General features: G+C 38.3%; 1 protein-coding gene across 4 annotated transcripts in view; it reads left to right on the top strand.

Annotated features, from left to right (window-relative positions):
• The window catches only part of LOC112044050 (collagen alpha-1(I) chain), a 39,541-nt gene extending 20,748 nt beyond the window's left edge, over positions 1–18,793 (top strand). For 3 of the 4 annotated variants that reach the window (XM_024079781.2, XM_024079779.2, XM_024079780.2), the window contains exons 10-20: positions 29–134; positions 1,104–1,234; positions 3,331–3,487; positions 5,625–5,723; positions 6,622–6,738; positions 8,139–8,297; positions 9,853–9,964; positions 10,512–10,648; positions 11,171–11,373; positions 12,558–12,891; positions 13,702–18,793. In XM_024079781.2, the coding sequence (XP_023935549.2) occupies positions 29–134; positions 1,104–1,234; positions 3,331–3,487; positions 5,625–5,723; positions 6,622–6,738; positions 8,139–8,297; positions 9,853–9,964; positions 10,512–10,648; positions 11,171–11,373; positions 12,558–12,891; positions 13,702–14,477 (2,331 nt within the window). In that variant the 3' untranslated portion in view covers positions 14,478–18,793. The remainder of the gene's footprint in view (positions 1–28; positions 135–1,103; positions 1,235–3,330; positions 3,488–5,624; positions 5,724–6,621; positions 6,739–8,138; positions 8,298–9,852; positions 9,965–10,511; positions 10,649–11,170; positions 11,374–12,557; positions 12,892–13,701) is intronic. The other variant, XM_024079782.2, reaches the window with a different exon arrangement.
• Positions 18,794–20,082: the final 1,289 nt, after the last annotated feature.

Here is a 20,082-nt window from a genome sequence, read left to right as displayed (position 1 = left end):
ATTATTAAGATTGAATGTATCATTTCAGCGTATGCCCAATCCCATGGGTGGTATGGGAGGCCCTAAACCTTGCATGATGGGCCCTCACATGGGCCCTAGGATGATGCCTGGACCAAACATCAATGCAATGAACGGTAAGTAGTCCATAGGTTAAATTAAAAGTCAAAAGGAGATGGTCCATTTCAGGTCCACTCTTCTACCCCGTATCATTAAAATTTAAAAAATACAAGGAATTTATTAAAATTTATTAAACTGAATAAATCTAACTAAATAAAAAGAAATTAATAAAATAAAAACCCAAGTTTTTGAGTTATATCAAAATGGCGCCCGTAGAGCAATTATGACATAACAGTTGACAGCAAACGTCAAATCGATTAATGCACTGAAAATGTCATCTATCCGCCATTAATACCCTTATTGATGTTGCATTTCTTGGGAGATAATGAATATTATTTCGAAAGAATTAAACTAAATTCGGAGATTTGTATAATCAAAAATAGTTAAAAATAATATCTTCTTTTATTTCCGCCAGGGTACAATCACTGGACCTGGGCTCCATACAATTTTGGACCATCTCCTTTGCATGCATTTTTCATAGGAGCCAATTTTTTTTTTATCAGGGAGGGGTTAGTGTAAAGTTAAATTCAAGTTTATGGGGTTTCAACCCTTGATCCACCGGTCGCCATCTCGTAAAAAGGTGTATAATGCGAGAGTGACAAAGTGTGTCTTTGGCAAGCATGTAAATGTAGCTTAACATTTCAATAGACCAAAGTACAATAGCAACATCTATCTGTTGAAGGCATTATAGTAATTTTAGAATTTAAACTATCGTGAGTGTTATTCATATTAATTGATTATGTAACATGGCTGAAACTCACGTGATATTAGGTCGGAGTATGCCCGACTAGTTTCGAACCCATACGGGGCCCATAGTCATGAGCTGGTTCTTCCGTCGCGGCACGATCCAAACTCATGCAATGCAAGAACCAGCTCAAGACTAAGGGCCCCGTATGGGTTCGAAACTAGTCGGGAGTTTTAGCCGTGTTTCATAATCAATTAACATTATAGTAATTTGTGCAAAACCCCATCGTTCATGTCCACAGGTGGTATAATGATGGAGGGCGGTATGATGGGCGCCATGGTGCACGGAGACTGCGGGCCCGAGCACCAGCATCCGCACCATGGGATGCCCATGAACGGGCCCATGTGCGACGAGTATGGGCGTGGAAGGAGCGTGAGTGTTTTATATTTATTTACTAGCTGACTAGTTTCAGTCGCGTGGTTCCCGTTCCCGTAGGAATACGGGGATAATATATTAGTATACTACCGGCAAAGACGTATCGCCAAGCGATTTAGCGTTCCGGTACGATGCCGTGTAGAAACCTAAAGGGGTGTGGATTTTCATGCTTCTCCTAACAAGTTAGCCCTTCTATCTTAGATTGCATCATCACTTCCCATCAGGTGAGATTGTAGGTTAACTTGTAAAGAATAAAAAAACTAGTGTTAGATTTTTATTCATTAAGCAAGTAGTAAATTTAATAAAAAAAAGAATGATTTAATACATTACAAGTATCACAGGGCGCGATTTCACTAGGCAACCTATTTGCAACTAGTAGACGTCGCGCGGTTTTACCCGCGTGGTTCCCGTTCCCGTTGGAATACGGGGATAATATATAGCCTTCCTTGATAAATGGGCTATCTAACAGTGAAAGAATTTTTCAAATCGGACCGATAGTTCCTGAGATTAGCGCGTTCAATCAACCAAACAAACTCATCAGCTTTATAATCTATAATATAAAAATGAATCGCAAAATGCGTTGGTAAGCGCATAACTCAACGCCTGGACCAATTTGGCCAATTCTTTTTTTAAAATGTTCGTTGAAGTTCTAGGATGGTTTTTACGGCGAAAAAAACAAACGATTCATAATTTGAATTTATGTATAGGGGTAGTAGGGTAGGAGAAGGGTAGGGGTAAGGTGGGGATAGGGTAGGGGTAGGGTAGAGGTAGGGTTAGAGTAGTGTAGGGAAGAAGTGCACAAAAGTCAACGCGAAGCTTGACCGGGTCCGCTAGTATTAGTATAGATTTATTTGCTGAGAACACAGATTATCACATGTTCGACCATTTCTGGCGTACAACAATTTACCCTACTTATAACTTACAATAAAAATATGGAAGTTTAAATTCAAGATGAAGTTTGTGTAGGAATGGGTATGTTTAAAAAATTAAATGTCAAGTATAAATGTATTTTTAAAATTTACCTACACAACTATTATAAAATAAAATTAATAATAATGTCAAATGATTAATTACAATTAATATATTATACATGGATAAACAAACTTTTGCAGTTGAAGGCAGCAAATGGCCAGTGGTGTGCATTTTGTAGATGCTTATGTGTGCTTGTGCTTAACCTTTGTGATATTATGGTACATTATTATTGTTAATTTGTTTCGGTTAAAGAAACATGCTACGATTAAAGAAAAAGGAAATTTATTGCCAAGTTCTTAAGGTTGACAATTGCTTGTCATTATGATGTAGGCCTATAAGTTGAACTCGCGTACGGAATTTTTTATTTTGACATCTCTAATGTAGTGGGCAACCACGAAGCACGCGTCTATAGTTTGGCAAGTTAGTTGATGACATAATATGCGGGCGACGGGGGGGGAAAGACTGCGCGGATGTGAAATCTTATGTGCGGGGAAGTGAGGTGCATCAGTCATGGGTTTTTCATTCATCGCTGCATGCCCCCGGCCCGCGCGGGCCATCGGGAGTGTTACGAACGAAGTTGCCAAGCTATAACACTTTGGTTCATAATTGTACTTGCGCACATGTCCGCCATTTTGGTTCGACTTACTTGCTGGGGTCTATACCATACTATTGTATTCGTTCTGGGCCAGAATGTCATCATCATATCAGCCGATGGACGTCCACTGCAGGACATAGACCTTTTACAAGCATACATGCAACATACTGCATTCATACAGATATTAAGGGACTTTCTAGTCGAAAAGTGCTACTACGTGGTAAATGACAACATGCATGAAAAAGTAAAATCATAAAAACGGTCTCCCTATCACACACTCGACAACTAAGGCTGGGCTCCATAACTTGCATTATATAATAATTATATAATAAAAGTGTGACTAGTATAATTTTTATATTATATAAAGTAAAATATATAGTATTATATAAAGTAAAATAAATAAATACATCTGCATCCAGCGAATCCCTGCGACTCGCTTAATGTCGCACGGGGGGGGGGGGGGGGGGGGTCGATTAACACTGCGCTTTCCAGAATGCTCGGAATGTTAATAAATGGTTTTTTTCAGATGGGTCCAGGTGACCCGGGTGGGTTGGGCCCCGGGCTGGGTCCGGGTTTGGGTCACAAGTCGTCGCGTAGCCCCAAATCACCGCCCTCTGACATCGACTGGCAGAAGTTGCATCACCACTTCTTTGACGAGAACAAGAATATGGACACAGATATGAGTGAGTAAATGTTCCTATAATTTTCCCTATAAAATATTTCCCTATCACTATACAGGGTGTCCCGTAATTATTGGATAAAACATATATTTTTTTTCTTTTTTTTTATTGTACTCAAGTTAGCCTTTGACTGCAATCTCACATGATGGTAAGTCAGTGATTCCCAAAGTGGTCTATATCGGGGTCTATACCCTAGGGGTCTATGACAACCTGCAAGGGGTCTACGTCACATGGTTAATCTCAAAAATTAGATTGGCCCCAGTGGCCGAAAAAATAGAAGCAATTCTGTCGGGTGGATATTATAGCATAGAAATTAAATATGGTCACCAGTTAAAGGACAAGATGATAATGCTATGATAATGATAATGCAATCTCTTACTGGATAGAATTATAGTCGTCTAAAAGATCGTCAGATGTAAAGAATTATAGTTTATAGTAGAAAAGTAAGAAAAGTAGAATTATAGTAGAAAAGAACACGACGAATCGTGTAATTATAATTGGACTAGTATAAAATTCTGCATTGTGTCTCCTAGTTCATGTATTTTTCGTAGGACCTCAACGTCCATCGGCACTTTGAACTATGCCTTGTCCATTTCCATTTCAACTTCGCGACTCGTTGAGCTACAAGTATGACGGAGACTTTGATTCTTCTGCAAATCTTTTCATTTCTGATTCGATCATGCAGAGATACTCCGAGCAAATCTCTAACGTTCACTAAGTGACTCTGAGCCTTACTTACTTAAAAATTCATGTAATGAAATTCTTTGCGCTATTAATTCACAAGTCTGATTTTTTTTCAACAATCGTTACAATTCTCGGATTAAATTCAACAAAAAGCTTAATAATATTTTGAAGTACTCCTTTACCTCCCTAATGAACGAAGATTTATTAATATTTAGGAAACGAGGAAAGTTTTTGTGCGTAAGTAAATTCAAATTGAAACGCAGGATTATAATATTTGCAACCTCATCGAAGGTTTTAATTCAATCTCACCGCTTTGAAGGGCGCCTTTTGAAACCGCTCGACTCACTCGAGCAAGCTCTCAAAGAAATACTTTTATATACACACAGCCCTTGAGACGGTGAAGTTATTTATGCATCAACTGAAGAACCAAGACTAATGGGTCACACTGGAAATATAATAAGAGCGGTGCGAAGAGGGTCGTCTGAAATAAATGCATGTTTGACCCAACATTGGGTCACTCTATCTGACATCCAAAGAGTGGTTTTCAAAAAAGGTTTTTCGTTGCTAAAAAAGTAGTAAGTATAGTAGTAAGAAGAATTACTTCATTGTTTATCATATCACCCAGAACATGGATATCTTTAAGTCGAAGTTTTAGAACACGCTAGCCTAGAAGGAGAGAACCCATCTAGGCTAGCGTGTTCCATAAAAAGCTTCCCAGTTATTTTAGCTTAGTAATAAATTTCGGTTTTTTTTCTATTAATACGAACATTACGCAAAATTACGCACTTGCGTAATGTTCGTATTAATAGAACAACCGTAGTCGAACGCAAAACTACGCACATTCGTAAATCATCGTTAAATGTTCGTATTAACTATTAGCATAGTTATCTACCTTATATAATAGTATAATATTACATAATTCATGTTTATTAGGGTGTGTCTGTATGTTTTTTTTTTCTTTACAAGTTAGCCCTTGACTACAATCTCACCTGATGGCAAGTGATGATGCAGTCTAAGATGGAAGCGGGCTAACTTGTAAGGAGGAGGATGAAAATCCACACCCCTTTCGGTTTCTACACGGCATCGTACCGGAACGCTAAATCGCTTGGCGGTACGTCTTTGCCGGTAGGGTGGTAACTAGCCATGGCCGAAGCGTCCCACCAGCCTGACCTGGACCAATTAAGAAAATCTCAATTTGCCCAGCTGGGGATCGAACCCAGGACCTCCGTCTTGTAAATCCACCGCGCATACCACTGCGCCACGGAGGCCGTCAAAAATTATAGTGCACTATAATATCTCCCGCGTACATGGTTAATCTCAAAAATGCGATTGACCGCCGTGGCCGAATAAATAGAAGCAATTCGGTTGGATTTTATAGCATAGAAATTAAATATGGTCACCTCATACGCTCACCAGTTAAAGGACAAGATGATAATGATGACCCTTTGTACCCCAGGTACCCAAGTGAAGTCACCGTGTTCAGAACGGGGCGGTTGTCTTCCGCCGCCGCCCTACGGCGCTTCGCCCCTGCACCGCTCCGCCTCCGTGCCTATAGGTAACATCAATAAGGAGTAATTGCTTAAAATATCTTGCAAATTGAGTTTTCTCCATTTTTTGTTTTTTTTTTTACTATAAGTTTTATTTACTGTTTTTTACCTATTTCATTAATTTTTTTTTATTTTTTTCTCTTCTATATATATAACTTCAAAGTGAAGTCCACTTATAGAAACCGGAAAGCATAACTAATTTTAAAAACTTTTCACGTAATTACAAATTACAAAGTAATTCAAATAATTCCGATTATCCATGTAACACACTCCTTTATCTATCTTTGCATTGTAAAATACGTAATGATAGTGGTAAGAGTATCGATATCGACGAGATATTGCAACTGGCACTCCGCACTTTACTAGTACTTCATGATATTTATCAATGAATAAGTTTGGCTAGTTCATAATATAAGGGACACAATTTAAGATCCATTTACAAAAGAAATATTTTTTACTCAGAAACTATTCATTTTAAAACACATGTTCCTCGTCGTCATTAACCCATATTCGGCTCAAGGCTGAGCTCGAATCTCCTCTCAGAATGAGAGGGGTTAGGCCAATAGACCACCACGCTGGCCCAATGCGGATTGGCAGACTTCACACACGCAGAGAATTAAGATAATTCTCTGGTATGCAGGTTTCCTCACGATGTTTTCCTTCACCGATTGAGACACGTGACATTTAATTTCTTAAAATGCTCACAACTGAAAAAGTTGGAGGTGCATGGCCCGGACCGGATTCGAACCCACACCCTCCGGAATCGGAGGCAGAGGTCATATCCACTGGGCTATCACGGCTCTCACATGTTCCTCAGACATTTTAAATTAATTGTTAAAGAATATAACCCTAGAGTTATGGGAAATACGCCCGAGCACCCTGTATAATACTCTATAATGTCCGCAGCAACACAATCACCATCGCACGGCGGTGGTGTACAAATGCCCATGTCAGCGGAGGCATCCAGGGCCGGATCCGCCCTAAGCAGTCCAGCGCACTGCAAACAGAAATCCGACGCACCAGGTCTGTTTACTACTATACCTTTAACACACATATACACACACACACACACACACACAATAAATAACCTGAAATGTATTCGTTTAAATAGATAAATACATGTAGATACGCACAAAATGCGCGCACCAATTTAAACGCAGAAATACGCACAGCACAGCATTACGTAACCGCATGCGTATGTATTCACATAAATAGATTAATATGTGTAGATACGCTCAAAATGCGCGCACACATCGTATCATTTTATACGCAGAAATACGCACAGTACAGTTTAACCTCTTACGTATGCATTCGTACGATTGGATATACGCGAAATACGTGCACATAACGTATAAAGTTAACGCAGAAATATACAATCTCTTACTAGACAGAATTAAGAATTAAATTAAGTTTGTCAGATGTATCTAATCGCAAAATTACGCACTTGCGTAATGTTTGTATTAATACTCGAACGTATAACTACGCACATTCGTAATCATCATTAAACGTTCATATTGACTAGTGATATAGTTATCCACCTTATAAATAACATAATATTACATAATTCATGTTTAGTAGCCTGTGTCTACTGAAAAAAAACCTTTGTAAAGTAAAAAAACTTTTTTTTTTTTAATTTCCATACTGCCTAAACAAATACACAAAAAACAAATACTAGCTTACATTTAGACCGGTCGCATTTTATATTTCACATGTAGTTACTATATATTTTTTTTTTATAATCATCTACATTAAAAAAGAATGCCACTTTTTTTGATATTAATGTACGGACGCTCAGAGGTTGCGTTTCCGACAGGTCGTGATCGAATGGGCGATGTAACTTCGAACTGGCGTACACGATTGTTGAACTGCGCTGTTTTTAAGGTTATGCCAACTGTTTGTCTTTGTAGTGATGAGACAAAAAACGAGGCAAATGTAATTGAATATGTATGTTCCATTCGATCACGACCTGTCAGAAATGCAATCTCTGAGCGGCCGGACATTAGAAGAATGATTTCTGAAATGCGACAAGTCTACATGTGCGCTGTTAGTAGAAAAAAAAAGTAGAAGCCATAGACGTAGAAATGCATGTTGTTTATTTTGTCTGTGTTAGACATTTTCCCAACCACAACAATAATATTATTAATAAACACTTTTTTTTTTAATTTAAAATTTTAATAGATTTATTTAGTTTGGTTTGAAGTGTGCACACTTGATTTTTTTAATTTTTTTCCTTTCTGTAGTTGTAATGCGTATTTTTTGTTTTCCCCCCTCCCCCCGCAAATCGCTTGACCGCTTGAATCCCACCGCGTGATGAAATAACATCGGCGAATCATTAAAAACTCGAAATGACAAAATGGACGCCAAATAAAATGGCCACTTTGGAAATGTTGGATCAAACGTTGGACCAAATGTTGGCCATAAAGAGATACTAGAGAAGTTGGACGATGGCGTGTTCGTGCGCACACTCCAATGTTTGGCGGCGCAGCAACAGAAGAACCAACAGGGCGGGAATCACTCAAAGGAACCGAGTTTGATGCCCGTGCCGTCACCGCAACAGATATCGTATCTCAACCAATTCGAAGGTAAATAGCCTTTTGTCGTTGGCGGAAATAATTTGTTTTATACCGTTAACTTGAAAAAAAAAAAGAAAAAAATACTTGATCCAATGTGACGTCACTGTTTACCATGTTTTTTTTTTATAAAATACAAAAAATACAATATTGAAAATTAAGCAACTAAGAAATTTCTATTGATTTAATAGAAAAAATTCATAGGTTGATTTTTTTGTAAAAAGTGTTTATTTTGTCAAGAATTATTTCCGCTCGGGACAAAAAGTTTGTGCTATGTAAAATCGCTTTTTTTGAGTGTTTTTAAAAGAAAAATGGCCAAAATATCAGACCAATGGTTTTGTTCAATAATTACACTGATAATTCCTTTTAACGTTAAATTTATTAAAATTATTCATTTACGAGTATATATTGCATATTTTGGTCGTCTTTCAATTTTTTTTTTTTGTTCGACTGCTCAAACTAAATTGTGTTTTTGAAGTCGCTTTTTTTTCGAGTGTTTGTGTTATATTCGCACTGTGTTCGTAACTTTCGTTTCATTTTGGTGGTGGTTGGTGAAAATGTGCTAACATACTTTCATACTCTATGGCTAATTCGTACTCTCTGTTTTTTTTGTACGTACCCTCTATCAACGCTAACGTATCCATTGGGATTTCAACGTTATGTCAAGGACTGTGACTGCCAGACATACTTTATTTAATTAAGCTATTTTATTGCCCTTGCTAAGCCCTTGCTAAGTATGTAATTATGGAATTTGGACTGTGGTGACTTTGGAAGGTAGGCAAGGTTTAAGGGTCCTGACCCTCGTCCAAGTTTAACCTCTTGCCTACCAGAGATATTTTTTGTTTAGTATGTTCTTTTGTTCTTACGTACTATGACTAGTACAGATGTAGGTAGGAGGAGCGTATTTTGAAATAATCACTTCTTATGGGAGGGTAATCTACTACGTAACGTAACGCGTTACGGCGCCACTCTATCTGGTTTCCCTTTCTCTTACGCATACGGCAGCACGTTTAAGTTATCACTTTTGTCGAGCATACCGAGACGCACAAGTCTTAAAAAGGTCAATATTAACTAATTGTAAAAAAAAAACAAAAAGTGTCCGGATATTTGTAAAATAATTAAGGTACGAAAATCTATAAAAAAGAAGCTTTTAAAACTGTCAAGCAAGAAAAAAATATAAAATTTGGTCAAAACTTAAACTTTCTTTCATATATGTATGTATTTGGTGTTTTGTCACCCAAGAACGTATCTCCTATAATCCCACATAAAATACCCTTTCATATTCACAATTTTTGTTAGTATTCGCAGTACATTTGCAGAGGTTATCCCCCATGAATAAGGTATTTCTACTTTACTGAAAAAAAAACTTGTCAAACACCCATTTGAGGATTTAGACCCTAACAGCCTCCACCGTCCAAAATCCATCATCTACCGTATTGACCTATGGCAAGAGCATGGTCTGACAAACCTTCATAAAATGAGGTAAATCTGACTATCACAGTCTTCTCGTTCTATCAAGTCTATATTTGACTGTGCTTTAAATTGTTCTTGCGTTTGTTTCCATCAGGTCAAGAGTTAACGATACAGAAGCAGCCAAATACATCGTTGAAGGACAATGGGCCTCCGTCGAACAGTGGGCAGAATTCACAGTCGAGTTCCAATCAGAAATCTCCTGCGGGGTATGTAATAATAATAATATAAAACGGAACACGACGGTGTCGTAGCCGCTCCAAATACGAAATTCAAAAAGTAATACATTCTCGAGTCAGTACGACACGAACCGTCGCATCAGTAATTTTCAATATTATTTAAAAACTGTTTACAAAAACTAAAGAAATAACATGGAGTATTTTTTTATTGATAATTATTGATTATAAATTACGTAATTGTTGTTAGTGTTCAGTTTTGAAATGCAAATTATGAAAAAAGTTTGTATATGCTGATCTCAAGAAGACGCGTGACTTTTGTTTTTTTTTTGTATGGGTTTAGCGGCTTTAGTACGCTGCTTGTAAAGACTCACTCTAGTTACTCTGTGTCCTCAACATCATCATCATTAACATCCTATGGACGTCCACTGCAGGACATAGGCCTTTTGTAAGGACTTCCAAACATCACGATACTGAGCCACCTGCATCCAGCGAATCCCTGCGACTCGCTTGATGTCGTCAGTCCAGCACTTTTTTGACTTTGAAATTTGACTTATACGATGTCATTGTCGTTCATCAGTATGATGCCGGGCACGCCGGAGCCGCACTCGTCGCTGTCCGAGCAGCGCTCGGGGCGGTTCTCGATGGAGCAGAGTCCAGGGTTCATCAACCCGCAGACACCCACGTCCGCCGCCTCCACGTCCAGCACCAAGCAGGGTGAGTCGACTGTTAAATCATACTAGAAAATGCCCATCCTGGCGCCGCGATATCCTAAAAGGGCTAACTTTTCATTGAATAAAGTAAATAAATATGTATATATTACCGTTAAATTGTAAAATACGTTAGTTTATAATCTCACTCGTGATATTATAATCTACCGTCATATTGTGAAGTGAAAATACTGATTACAATTTAACATGTTATTTTTCACGAGTGATATTATAAACTAACGTATTTTACAATTTAACAGTAACATACAAAGTTTGAGCAGTATGGTCATGAATGGTATTTATACTTCTCATTAAAATATTCGAAATAGTCCTCCTGAACATACTCGTACTTGCGTACTGGCGGGCTGTTGTGATTTTTTTGATAAGAAGTATATTATGTGCTTTGAGCCCAATGAATATCTAGGGCTTGCAGGTTTTCCCGAAGTCTTGTGGTTTTGACGAGTCTTTCCTACTACAGTATCAAGGTTTTTTTTTCTAATTTCTAATAACATTTCGTTTTAAACAACAGACGAGAAATCCCGACCGAGCCCATCGTCAAACAGATCGAGTCAAGACAGCGCATCAAAAACGCCACAACGAGAGGGTAGGGAGGGGCGAGAGGGGCCATCACTCAGTCAGGGTCCGTACGCGCCGTCTTCCACCGCCAAGAGCAGCTGCAGTGTCGTGTCCACCCAATCACACCCTGACGACACCATGGCATCCAACACTGAGGTGAGTCAAATGTCATAGTTTACTACAGTCGATGGGAGATTATTAGGCTGTCCACCGAAGCGGAGCTAGGCAGCGGAGCCGAGAAACGGAGAAATATTGACCAATAGGATTGCATAAAATCTCCGCTCCTCTTAAGTAACTAGATTTCCCCTCCAATACTGGTTGCTGCCAGGTACAGCAGCTGTTCACAGACGCCCTTGCGTGTGAAAGCAAAAATTAGTAAAGTGTAATCCACAAACTCACTAAATCTGGTGCTTCCTGGAAAAAATAATAAAAGAGTTTTCACTTTAGAAGTTATAGATGTAAAAAAACCCTTTTCTTGCCCGGGTTAAATGTGCACCCAAAAGTTGAAAACTTCACTTGGGAGCCCCCAACTAATTCTGATACAGGCAAGGCAAGGCTGTCTACTGTCTAACTATTCTCTGTACACCGTACTACTACATTCGTAAGCCAACACCACACACACAGCACACTACGAAAAGTAGAGAAAACATAGTAATATTTTTATTATATCAATTAAAATCACGCGAGTCCCTTCGTCAAAAGTTTAAAGAAATAGGTATACTAACAGTAGCCTGTCAATATATGTATAACAGTATAGTTTATGTAAGACAAAATATTAATTTGTACAAACGAAAAGGAGATTTAAACCCACGTCTTACTAGACACGGGCATAAGTTAGTTATTTCTGCACATCGTCTCCAAAGAGTAAAAAAATCTTTTGTAGGTTTGGGTGTACTCTTCTATAACAAGAACCCCAAAACTGTGATGGACCTGCCAATGCATAGCTTTAAGCAATGTGTTAATAAACATTTACTTAGTCGAGGGTACTACAACATTGATGAGTTCCTTAATGATAAAGATGCTTGGAGGCCGTTGGATCAGCTTCCACCTTCACACAGGAAGTAAAACTATAAGAAATGTAAACAGTAATTGTTATCAATTGTAAATTATAATACTGTATGACTTTTTCAAAAGAGCAACTGTTGAGTTTCTTGCCGGTATCTTCTCAGCAGAACCTGCCTTCCGAACCGGTGGTAGAATCTTTACAAATAGTCAACTGACGTGTCAAAAGTGCTTGTAAACTGAGCCTACTTGAAATAAATGATTTTTGATTTTGATTTTTGATTTTGATTAAAATTAATAAGAAACTTATCTGTAATGTTTGCATTTTGATATTCCAGACGACGTTATCCGGCGGTCCAAACAGCACAAGCCTTCCGGGCCCGTTCCCCGGGCCGTGCAGTATGAACAGGCCGGACAACATCCCGATCAACCCCAACCAGGGCCCCAACGGGCCCATGGGCACGTCCACGTCCTCCTTCGACCCCATCTCATCGCTCGCGCAGATGTCTCAACAGCTGACCAACACGGTGGGCGGCGGGGGCCCCGGCCCGGGCGGACCCATGGGGCCCAACGGCGGCGGAATGGGCCCGTTCGGCTCGGGGCCCCACCACATGCAACACCACCATTCGATGCATCCGCATGGGCATCCGCACATGATGATGAACGATTTGGGTAAGTGCATTTTATAGAAACTCATGACAATAACCCAGTGAACTTTTTTTCTGATTGTGTAAGTGCCATAAGCTCCATAATGGGACCTCAGCTGGGTCACCGGGAGGGTTTGGGTGAACGCAGAAGCATCGCCTGATGGGGTCTGAAGGCAGAAGCAGAATAGATGGGCAGAACAACTCTAAGGGCATATCCTCTGAGAATCGGACCTCGGCTTAGAGGGCCGTTCGGGAAAGGCGTTTTGGCCTGAGTGTATCAGTCAGGGACCCAGTGAAGTTAGCACCACTAAAAACGGATTTTGTGAATTTTGCACCATCCAAAACGGTTTGTGAATATTTCACCGTCCAAAACAGACAGACAGTTTGTGAACTTTTACCATTTATAACCATCGATCTCCTATTAAAAAGTGGATGCACAAAATTGTAAATTCAACCTTAAACTCAATCCTTAAGGTTGCATTTGCTCTGAATTTGGCATTTTATTGAATATTGAACTATATTTCTAAGCCTTTAGGTATATATATTCTTTACCAATAATTCTAAAACTGTCAAAACAAAATTGGCCAGTTTTTACTGAAATTTTCTACATGATTGTCATTTTATTATAAGAAGGTCAATGTTTATAACAGACTTTGTAAACATAGTACTTGAAACATACTATCATTCGTAAACAATACTTTTATTCTAAACGGAAGTTCTCAGGTCCTTCCCTGAACACCTGACAACCTGTCTGCTTAATGCTTAATGATGATCTATTTCATTTTCATAAAAAATAAATCACGTTCAATATTATATTTTATACATTTGACCACAGGTTGCCACATGGACAATATGGGACCAGGTATGGGCGGGCCACTGGAAGGAATGATGAGCGGGAACGACTTTCCGCCAGATATGAACCTCAGTCCGAAAATGAGCGGCGGTCCTATGGGCGGGCCCATGGGGCCAATGGGGCCCGACGCGTCCATGATGGGCCCCAGGATGGGCGGACCGGGGAAGATGCCTCCGTTCAACGGGGCTAACGTTCAAGTCAAAGCGAGCGCACCCAACACAATACAGTATTTACCAACGAGGCCTCAGATGCCCTGCAACACGGGCCCCAGGGGCCCGCCGAGCCTCGACTTCTTGCAGCGAGTCACGAATCCAATGCAAATGGACAGCAGTAAAGGCGGCGTGCAATACTTCCCCGGCGCGAGGGGTATGGACATGGAGGGCGGCATGCGAGGCGTCATGAGGGCACCGGGGGGCATGCTGAGAATGCCGCACTACCCCGCAGGTTTCAACTCACCGCCCAAAATGGCCGGGGATCCGTACGGCGGGCCCGGGCCCAACCCGATGTGCGGGCCCAACTTCAGAGGAGTCAAAGGCGGGATGGGGCCCGGTGGGGTCAGAATGGGGGCGGCGCAGCCTTTACCGCCGTCGATGGGCGGGCCGGGGCCCGGTTTCAAGGGGCAGGGCTTCACGATGCCGTCGACGGCGGACCCCAATTACGCGGCGCAGTTTCACAATTTCCAACAGCAGTTGTACGCGACGGGCAGCCGGGGCGCTCAACCGCACGCCGGGTACCCTCCCTACCAGCAGGGCAAGTGATGAAAGCGCGCGCCCGCGGAGTGCGGGCCGCCCCCGCGCCGCCTGATCGACCCCGCGGCGTGCGGCCTGACCCCACTCCGCCAGATCGACCCCGCGGCGTGCGGCCTCTCCCCATTCCGCCAGATCGACCCCGACACGTTTTTATAACACTCCGGACACCGGAAGCGTATTCGCGAACGTACTTAATGTATTAATTATACACCAGTGTTAAAAAAATAACGAGAGATCAAAATATTTTTGTTAGTGTTTTTTTTTAGTTAGTCCGTGTATTAAATGTGAGATTCACCTCTGACGGGGAATCGCGCTCGGCCATCGGCCGGCCGCGTGTTTTATTATTTTAGCGAATGCGTAAAAGTTTGTACAAATTGTACAAATTTAGATGTGTTATCGTGTAGTCTACATAATTTAAAGTACAGTACTTTAAAATCGTAAGCGTATTTTTGCTATGGCAATAAATATATAGGTTTTTATCTTTTTTTTTTATACGCAAACATGCCAGATTTTTCAGTGTATCGGTTCCTTTACTTAGCTATTTTTTTTTTTATAATATGATTCCTATGCACACAGATATCTAGTCAATTGTGAAATTAATGCCCGATCCTGTGTTGAAAGCGAGTGAAACAGTTGAATCACAAAGTTTGGTACCAGGAATGATACAGAAGTACACGACGCGTACAATCGTTATTGTCCATCTTAGGTTTAGATTTATTCTTTTTTTTTTTGTTTTAGGGAAATTGGTTTAAATTAATTATTTTGGCTCCGCGGCCAGTATAGCTCCTGGTAGTAATTTACACTAGTATTGTATTTTTAGTATGTTTTTTATTCGTTTTGATCTGATATAGCAATGTTTTTCTGTCTTCCATAACTTAAAGGTCTATCCACACATACCAGTGTTACTGTTCAATCGGGAACGTCGAAATAGTTTTTTTTTAATATAACAAATTTACCCTTTCGTCTCCAAGTAAGAAGGTAGGGAAAGATATTGAGGTTTATTGTATAGATTGGTATACTTATGCGGGAATGCTGAACGGCTATAAGTGTTGACAGACTGAAAAAGTGAAAACCCTGAGGTTGATTTTCCTGATCAAGTGGGTACTAACTGAACAAAAGACCCCTCTGATCTTGTGACCTGAGTATCTGATTAGAATCTATACTGATCTAAGGATGAATGAATAATTTATTAGTTTTATCTCTGCACGTGTTCTGCAAACTGGCATTCGAACAGTTATTTACATATCTTTTATTGTTCAGTGTTACCAACTCTCCAAGTTATTTTTAGTATATTTATGTAACACACTTCTGAATATTTTTGTAAGAATTATGATTTTTTGAGTTACTCAATACATTATCAACAAATTAATACTTGACAGAAAGCAATACATGTGTATGGTCTAATTGGTCAAGCTTTTTAAATTAATAGATATTCCGTCTAGCGGCTTAATATGTATTATATAGGATTATTATATGTAGGAACGATTCGTCTTGTGTGTCTCAATACAACATTTTTAAATAAATTTCTTTTAAACGAGAAGTAGATGAGTTAGTTATGAGACACTGTAAACAAAATTAAGTCAACTTAAGGCACTTACTCAGAGCATATTGTATTCGCAAAATTGTTTGTGGGTGAGCAAATGTACATACTAAAGGATGTATGAAATATATGCAAATTATTTTGCATGCCCCCAGATGAACAGGATCCTAGATATGTGTGAATAGACCTTTAATCTCACTTGTAATATAAGAGTAAGTCGTCCCATTCTGAACTAACACAAAACTGAAAACGGCAGTTAGTCTTTTACTTTTAAACGAAAGTACTTAAAAAAAAACAATCTGATGCCATATTATTTGCCACATGAATTTAGTTTTCGTGATATTTTTGAACTGTCTTTATTTAATTTATTCATATCTCTGAACAATGCCAATATGTTTTGTTTTTTTTTTTAAATTACGCTACATCTTTTTATAGTACGTAGGGCTATAATAACGCTAGGCTAGTTAGCACATTGTGGATGTCACAGTGGCCTTTTGGAATGCCTTTTTTTTACGAAGCGACGACCCCCGGGCACACGCGTATAGTTTGCTCACCGAATCTGAGATACATTGAGATTAGAATGTTGGAACATTAGAACGCCATGCCATTTGACATGCTAAACAAGCCATCTTTCACAAAATATTTTTAAATAAAGAACTTCAGTTATGGTCAATATTAAATAATACATAAAAAATTAAGATTGTCGGAATGTTTAAAATAAATAAGATTTTAGTATTTCAAAATTAATCAAACATCTTTTAACATGATTAAATGAAAAATCATCTATTTAAACAAACTTTTTATTTTATAATTTATATTCCAAAATTTAACACTGATAACAATTACGTTAATTAATATAATAATCAATAAAAAAATACTTCATCTTGTTTCTTTACTTTTTGAGAACAGTTTTTAAAACATTTAAAAAATAAGACGCCATTTTTCTTAAATAATGTTTAAATTAATGATGCGACGCTTCGCGTCGTAACGTGCAGCTTTAGTTTTTAGCAACACAATACATATTATGTGCCCAATGTAGGTATGTTATCCATTAGTGTATTTATAAAAAAATCAAGGAGTTAATTAAAATTGTGACAAACTTTCAAAAATTCGTTATTTTAAAACATCCTGTATTTTTTATCAAGTTTGTTAATTAGTCCTAATCTTCTTGCTTCTTATTTTTGCAACTTCACGCGAAATTCAAAAAAACTATTTTGACGGTAGAAAGTAGAAACGAGGCAATTCTTTGTTTATGAGTACCACTTAGTACATAAAGGTCTCAGAAAATTAAACTTCATATTGCACAAATCGAACGGCATCTCAAATGGTTTGGCGTGTCTATGGCTAGCTTTATGGTGAATATTTTCGTGGTAGTTATTTCATTCCTAAATATAATCTCTATTTTCAACCCAATTTTTAATTTGAAAAGATACATCAGTGTGCCTATTGGGAGTTTTCAATATTTTCATACTGTTACTATCGCGTTGACGTAAACGTCAATTTATATGCAATTGAAACAGTTGTGCAGTAGTGCCACTAGATGGCGCTATTTCAATTCCTTGGAAATTCCTGTTTACGTTAACGTGATAGTAACAGTAACAAATTGCCACTAGGCCCTCAGTAGACCTATGATACGTCGACAAGAGAATAATATATTATCGACCAATGGCCGCCGAAAATATCACTGTCTCTTTCGTTGCGATAGAACAAAAGAGCGATCTATATTTTCGGTCTGCCTCTTTTTGTCTTTACGAGACATTTCGTGATGCGCATCTCAGGCCTACTGGCATTGATATAGAATATCTCTATGCCGAGTGGTTATCTAGCGAAACGACTTTATTTTTGCTGTCAAACCAATTTGAACATTGCTAGTGTTGATATATAGTCTAATATCACTAACACTCGTCGCCTCTCATGCATCAATCGTGTTAATTGATTTTCGATTTTATTTCAACTCTAACAAGATAATAGTATGATAGTAAATTTTGCCATAGACAAAACAGAGATCCCACAAAAAATTCTGGTAATTTTATCCCTCTACCACATCGATCTTCTATTCACAATCAGCGACCAAAAAACGTCCCCACTCAATGAATGCCAAACACAACTTCTTGGCACTCAATACAAGTAGTCGCATTTGTAAATTCAACCTTAAACTCAATACTTAAGGTTGAATTTGGGATTTTATTGAATAATGGACTATATTTAAAGGTCTTTAGGTATAATTTTCGTGCATAGTTGTCATGAGTTATTTGATATTTTTTTCTCCAATGTAAGGAATGAAATAGCTATTGATAAATTTCATCATAAAGATATATGGGCGTGGCAATAATGTGAGAAAAACAGCACAACAGTCCAGTATGAAACACCCGCTAGAAATTAGATAGTCCTAATTTAATTGTAATTATAATTGTAAGGTAAAGAATGGTTCTTGTTTTAGGTGTAAGTGAAGAGCAATGATATAAAATAGTTTGTGTAATATTAAATAAAATAAGAGATGAAATTAAGATGCAAACTATTGGTTGTGATTCTGACACAATTTGTTAAGTTGTTCGTAGATTTGTCACAGAGTAACGTCGGAACTTAACTTCATGGTAATTAAGGCCTTTTTTTATTTTTTTGGACGTTTTTTTTTATTTGTCGTTCTCGTTTGTACATCGCTAACAATAATTGTACAGAGTACTTTTGGACTTAATTTAAGGCAATAAATGTATTTATTTTATAACTCGTGATGTAAGAATTTATTCTTAATTATTATAAAAAAAATATATAATATGCTTGTAAAGTCATGTTTTATTTTGAAAAATTCTCTCCGGGGCATGCAATTCCAATTTTCCAGTTCTTCAGTGCATTTTAAGAAATTAAATATCACATGTCTCAAACGGTGAAGGAAAACATCGTGAGAAAACCTGCCTACCTACTTGCCTGCCTGCCAATAAATATTCTTAATTCAATATTAATAGGTCGGGCTATAAAATACTGAGTTTTCTTCCTAGAAAAAGTGCCTAGTGGGAGTTTTCAATGTTTTCATACTGTGACGATTGCATAAAAGACAAAAGTAAAGGCGAATTTATATGGACTTGAAACAGTTGTGCAATAGTGCCACTAGATGGCGCTGTTTCAATTCCTTAGAAATTCGCGTTTACATTTACGCGATCGTCATAGTATCAAACTGCCACTAGGCACACACATAAAATTCTCAGTCCAGAGTTGGTTGGTGGGTGGTGTTACACTATCATTAACATCTAATGGTCGTTATGCATTTAATATTATCAAGCCATACTGCATCAGCATGGTGGTTTTACGCTATGCTGATAATGATACCTCGGTTGCAATTACAAAGAAATTGTAAAACTAGTGGTGTTATTTTATCAAATCCTGTTTAGGAAACTGTTGCAATGCTTAAAGAAGTTACAGACATCGGAAATCATGAATTTCATAAATACGTAACAATGTCTGGTTGTTATTGGTAAACATGAATGAGAAAAATCTGCGACTCAAATTGTCTGGTTCTTGCCATTTTCAATTTTGATTCGCAATAGCAATAGGCTCTCCTCAATACTCAATAGTGATTTCTCTTAGAAGACTCGAAAAGATATATATACTCGTATTTCCTTTCGTTTGGGGAATTAGGGCTCGAGTTTAATAAATTAATATTTTGTTCTAAAATAACTAAAAGTATTTTTCACTTTACCCATTTATTTATCATGCTTTTTTATGGTTCCGTAGTCCAATTCCCTAACGAACCCATACCTATAGTTTCGCCATGTCAGTCTGTCCGTCCGTCCGTCTACTACCATAGATTTACGAGTCGGTACAACTAATTCTATGATTACTACTAGAAAACTATATATTAGCATGAGTAATAATTTACATAATAATACAACTATGATTTTACTCTTTGCTACAACTATCTTACAACGGCAAGGCTCAGGGCTCAGGCGATTATCGGCTTGCGTTACGGTATACCAATTTAGTGTCTATTGACTTTTGGATTTAAAATTAAATAAAATAGTAGACAGAGTATACTACTGTTGATAGTGTAGTTTCAGCCTTATTTAGAAATGAATTTTA

Source organism: Bicyclus anynana, chromosome 25 (genome assembly GCF_947172395.1).
Source record: "Bicyclus anynana chromosome 25, ilBicAnyn1.1, whole genome shotgun sequence".
Taxonomy (NCBI): Eukaryota; Metazoa; Arthropoda; class Insecta; order Lepidoptera; family Nymphalidae; genus Bicyclus; species Bicyclus anynana.
Note: the sequence above shows the minus strand (reverse complement) of the source record. Positions and strands in the feature narration are given on the sequence as shown.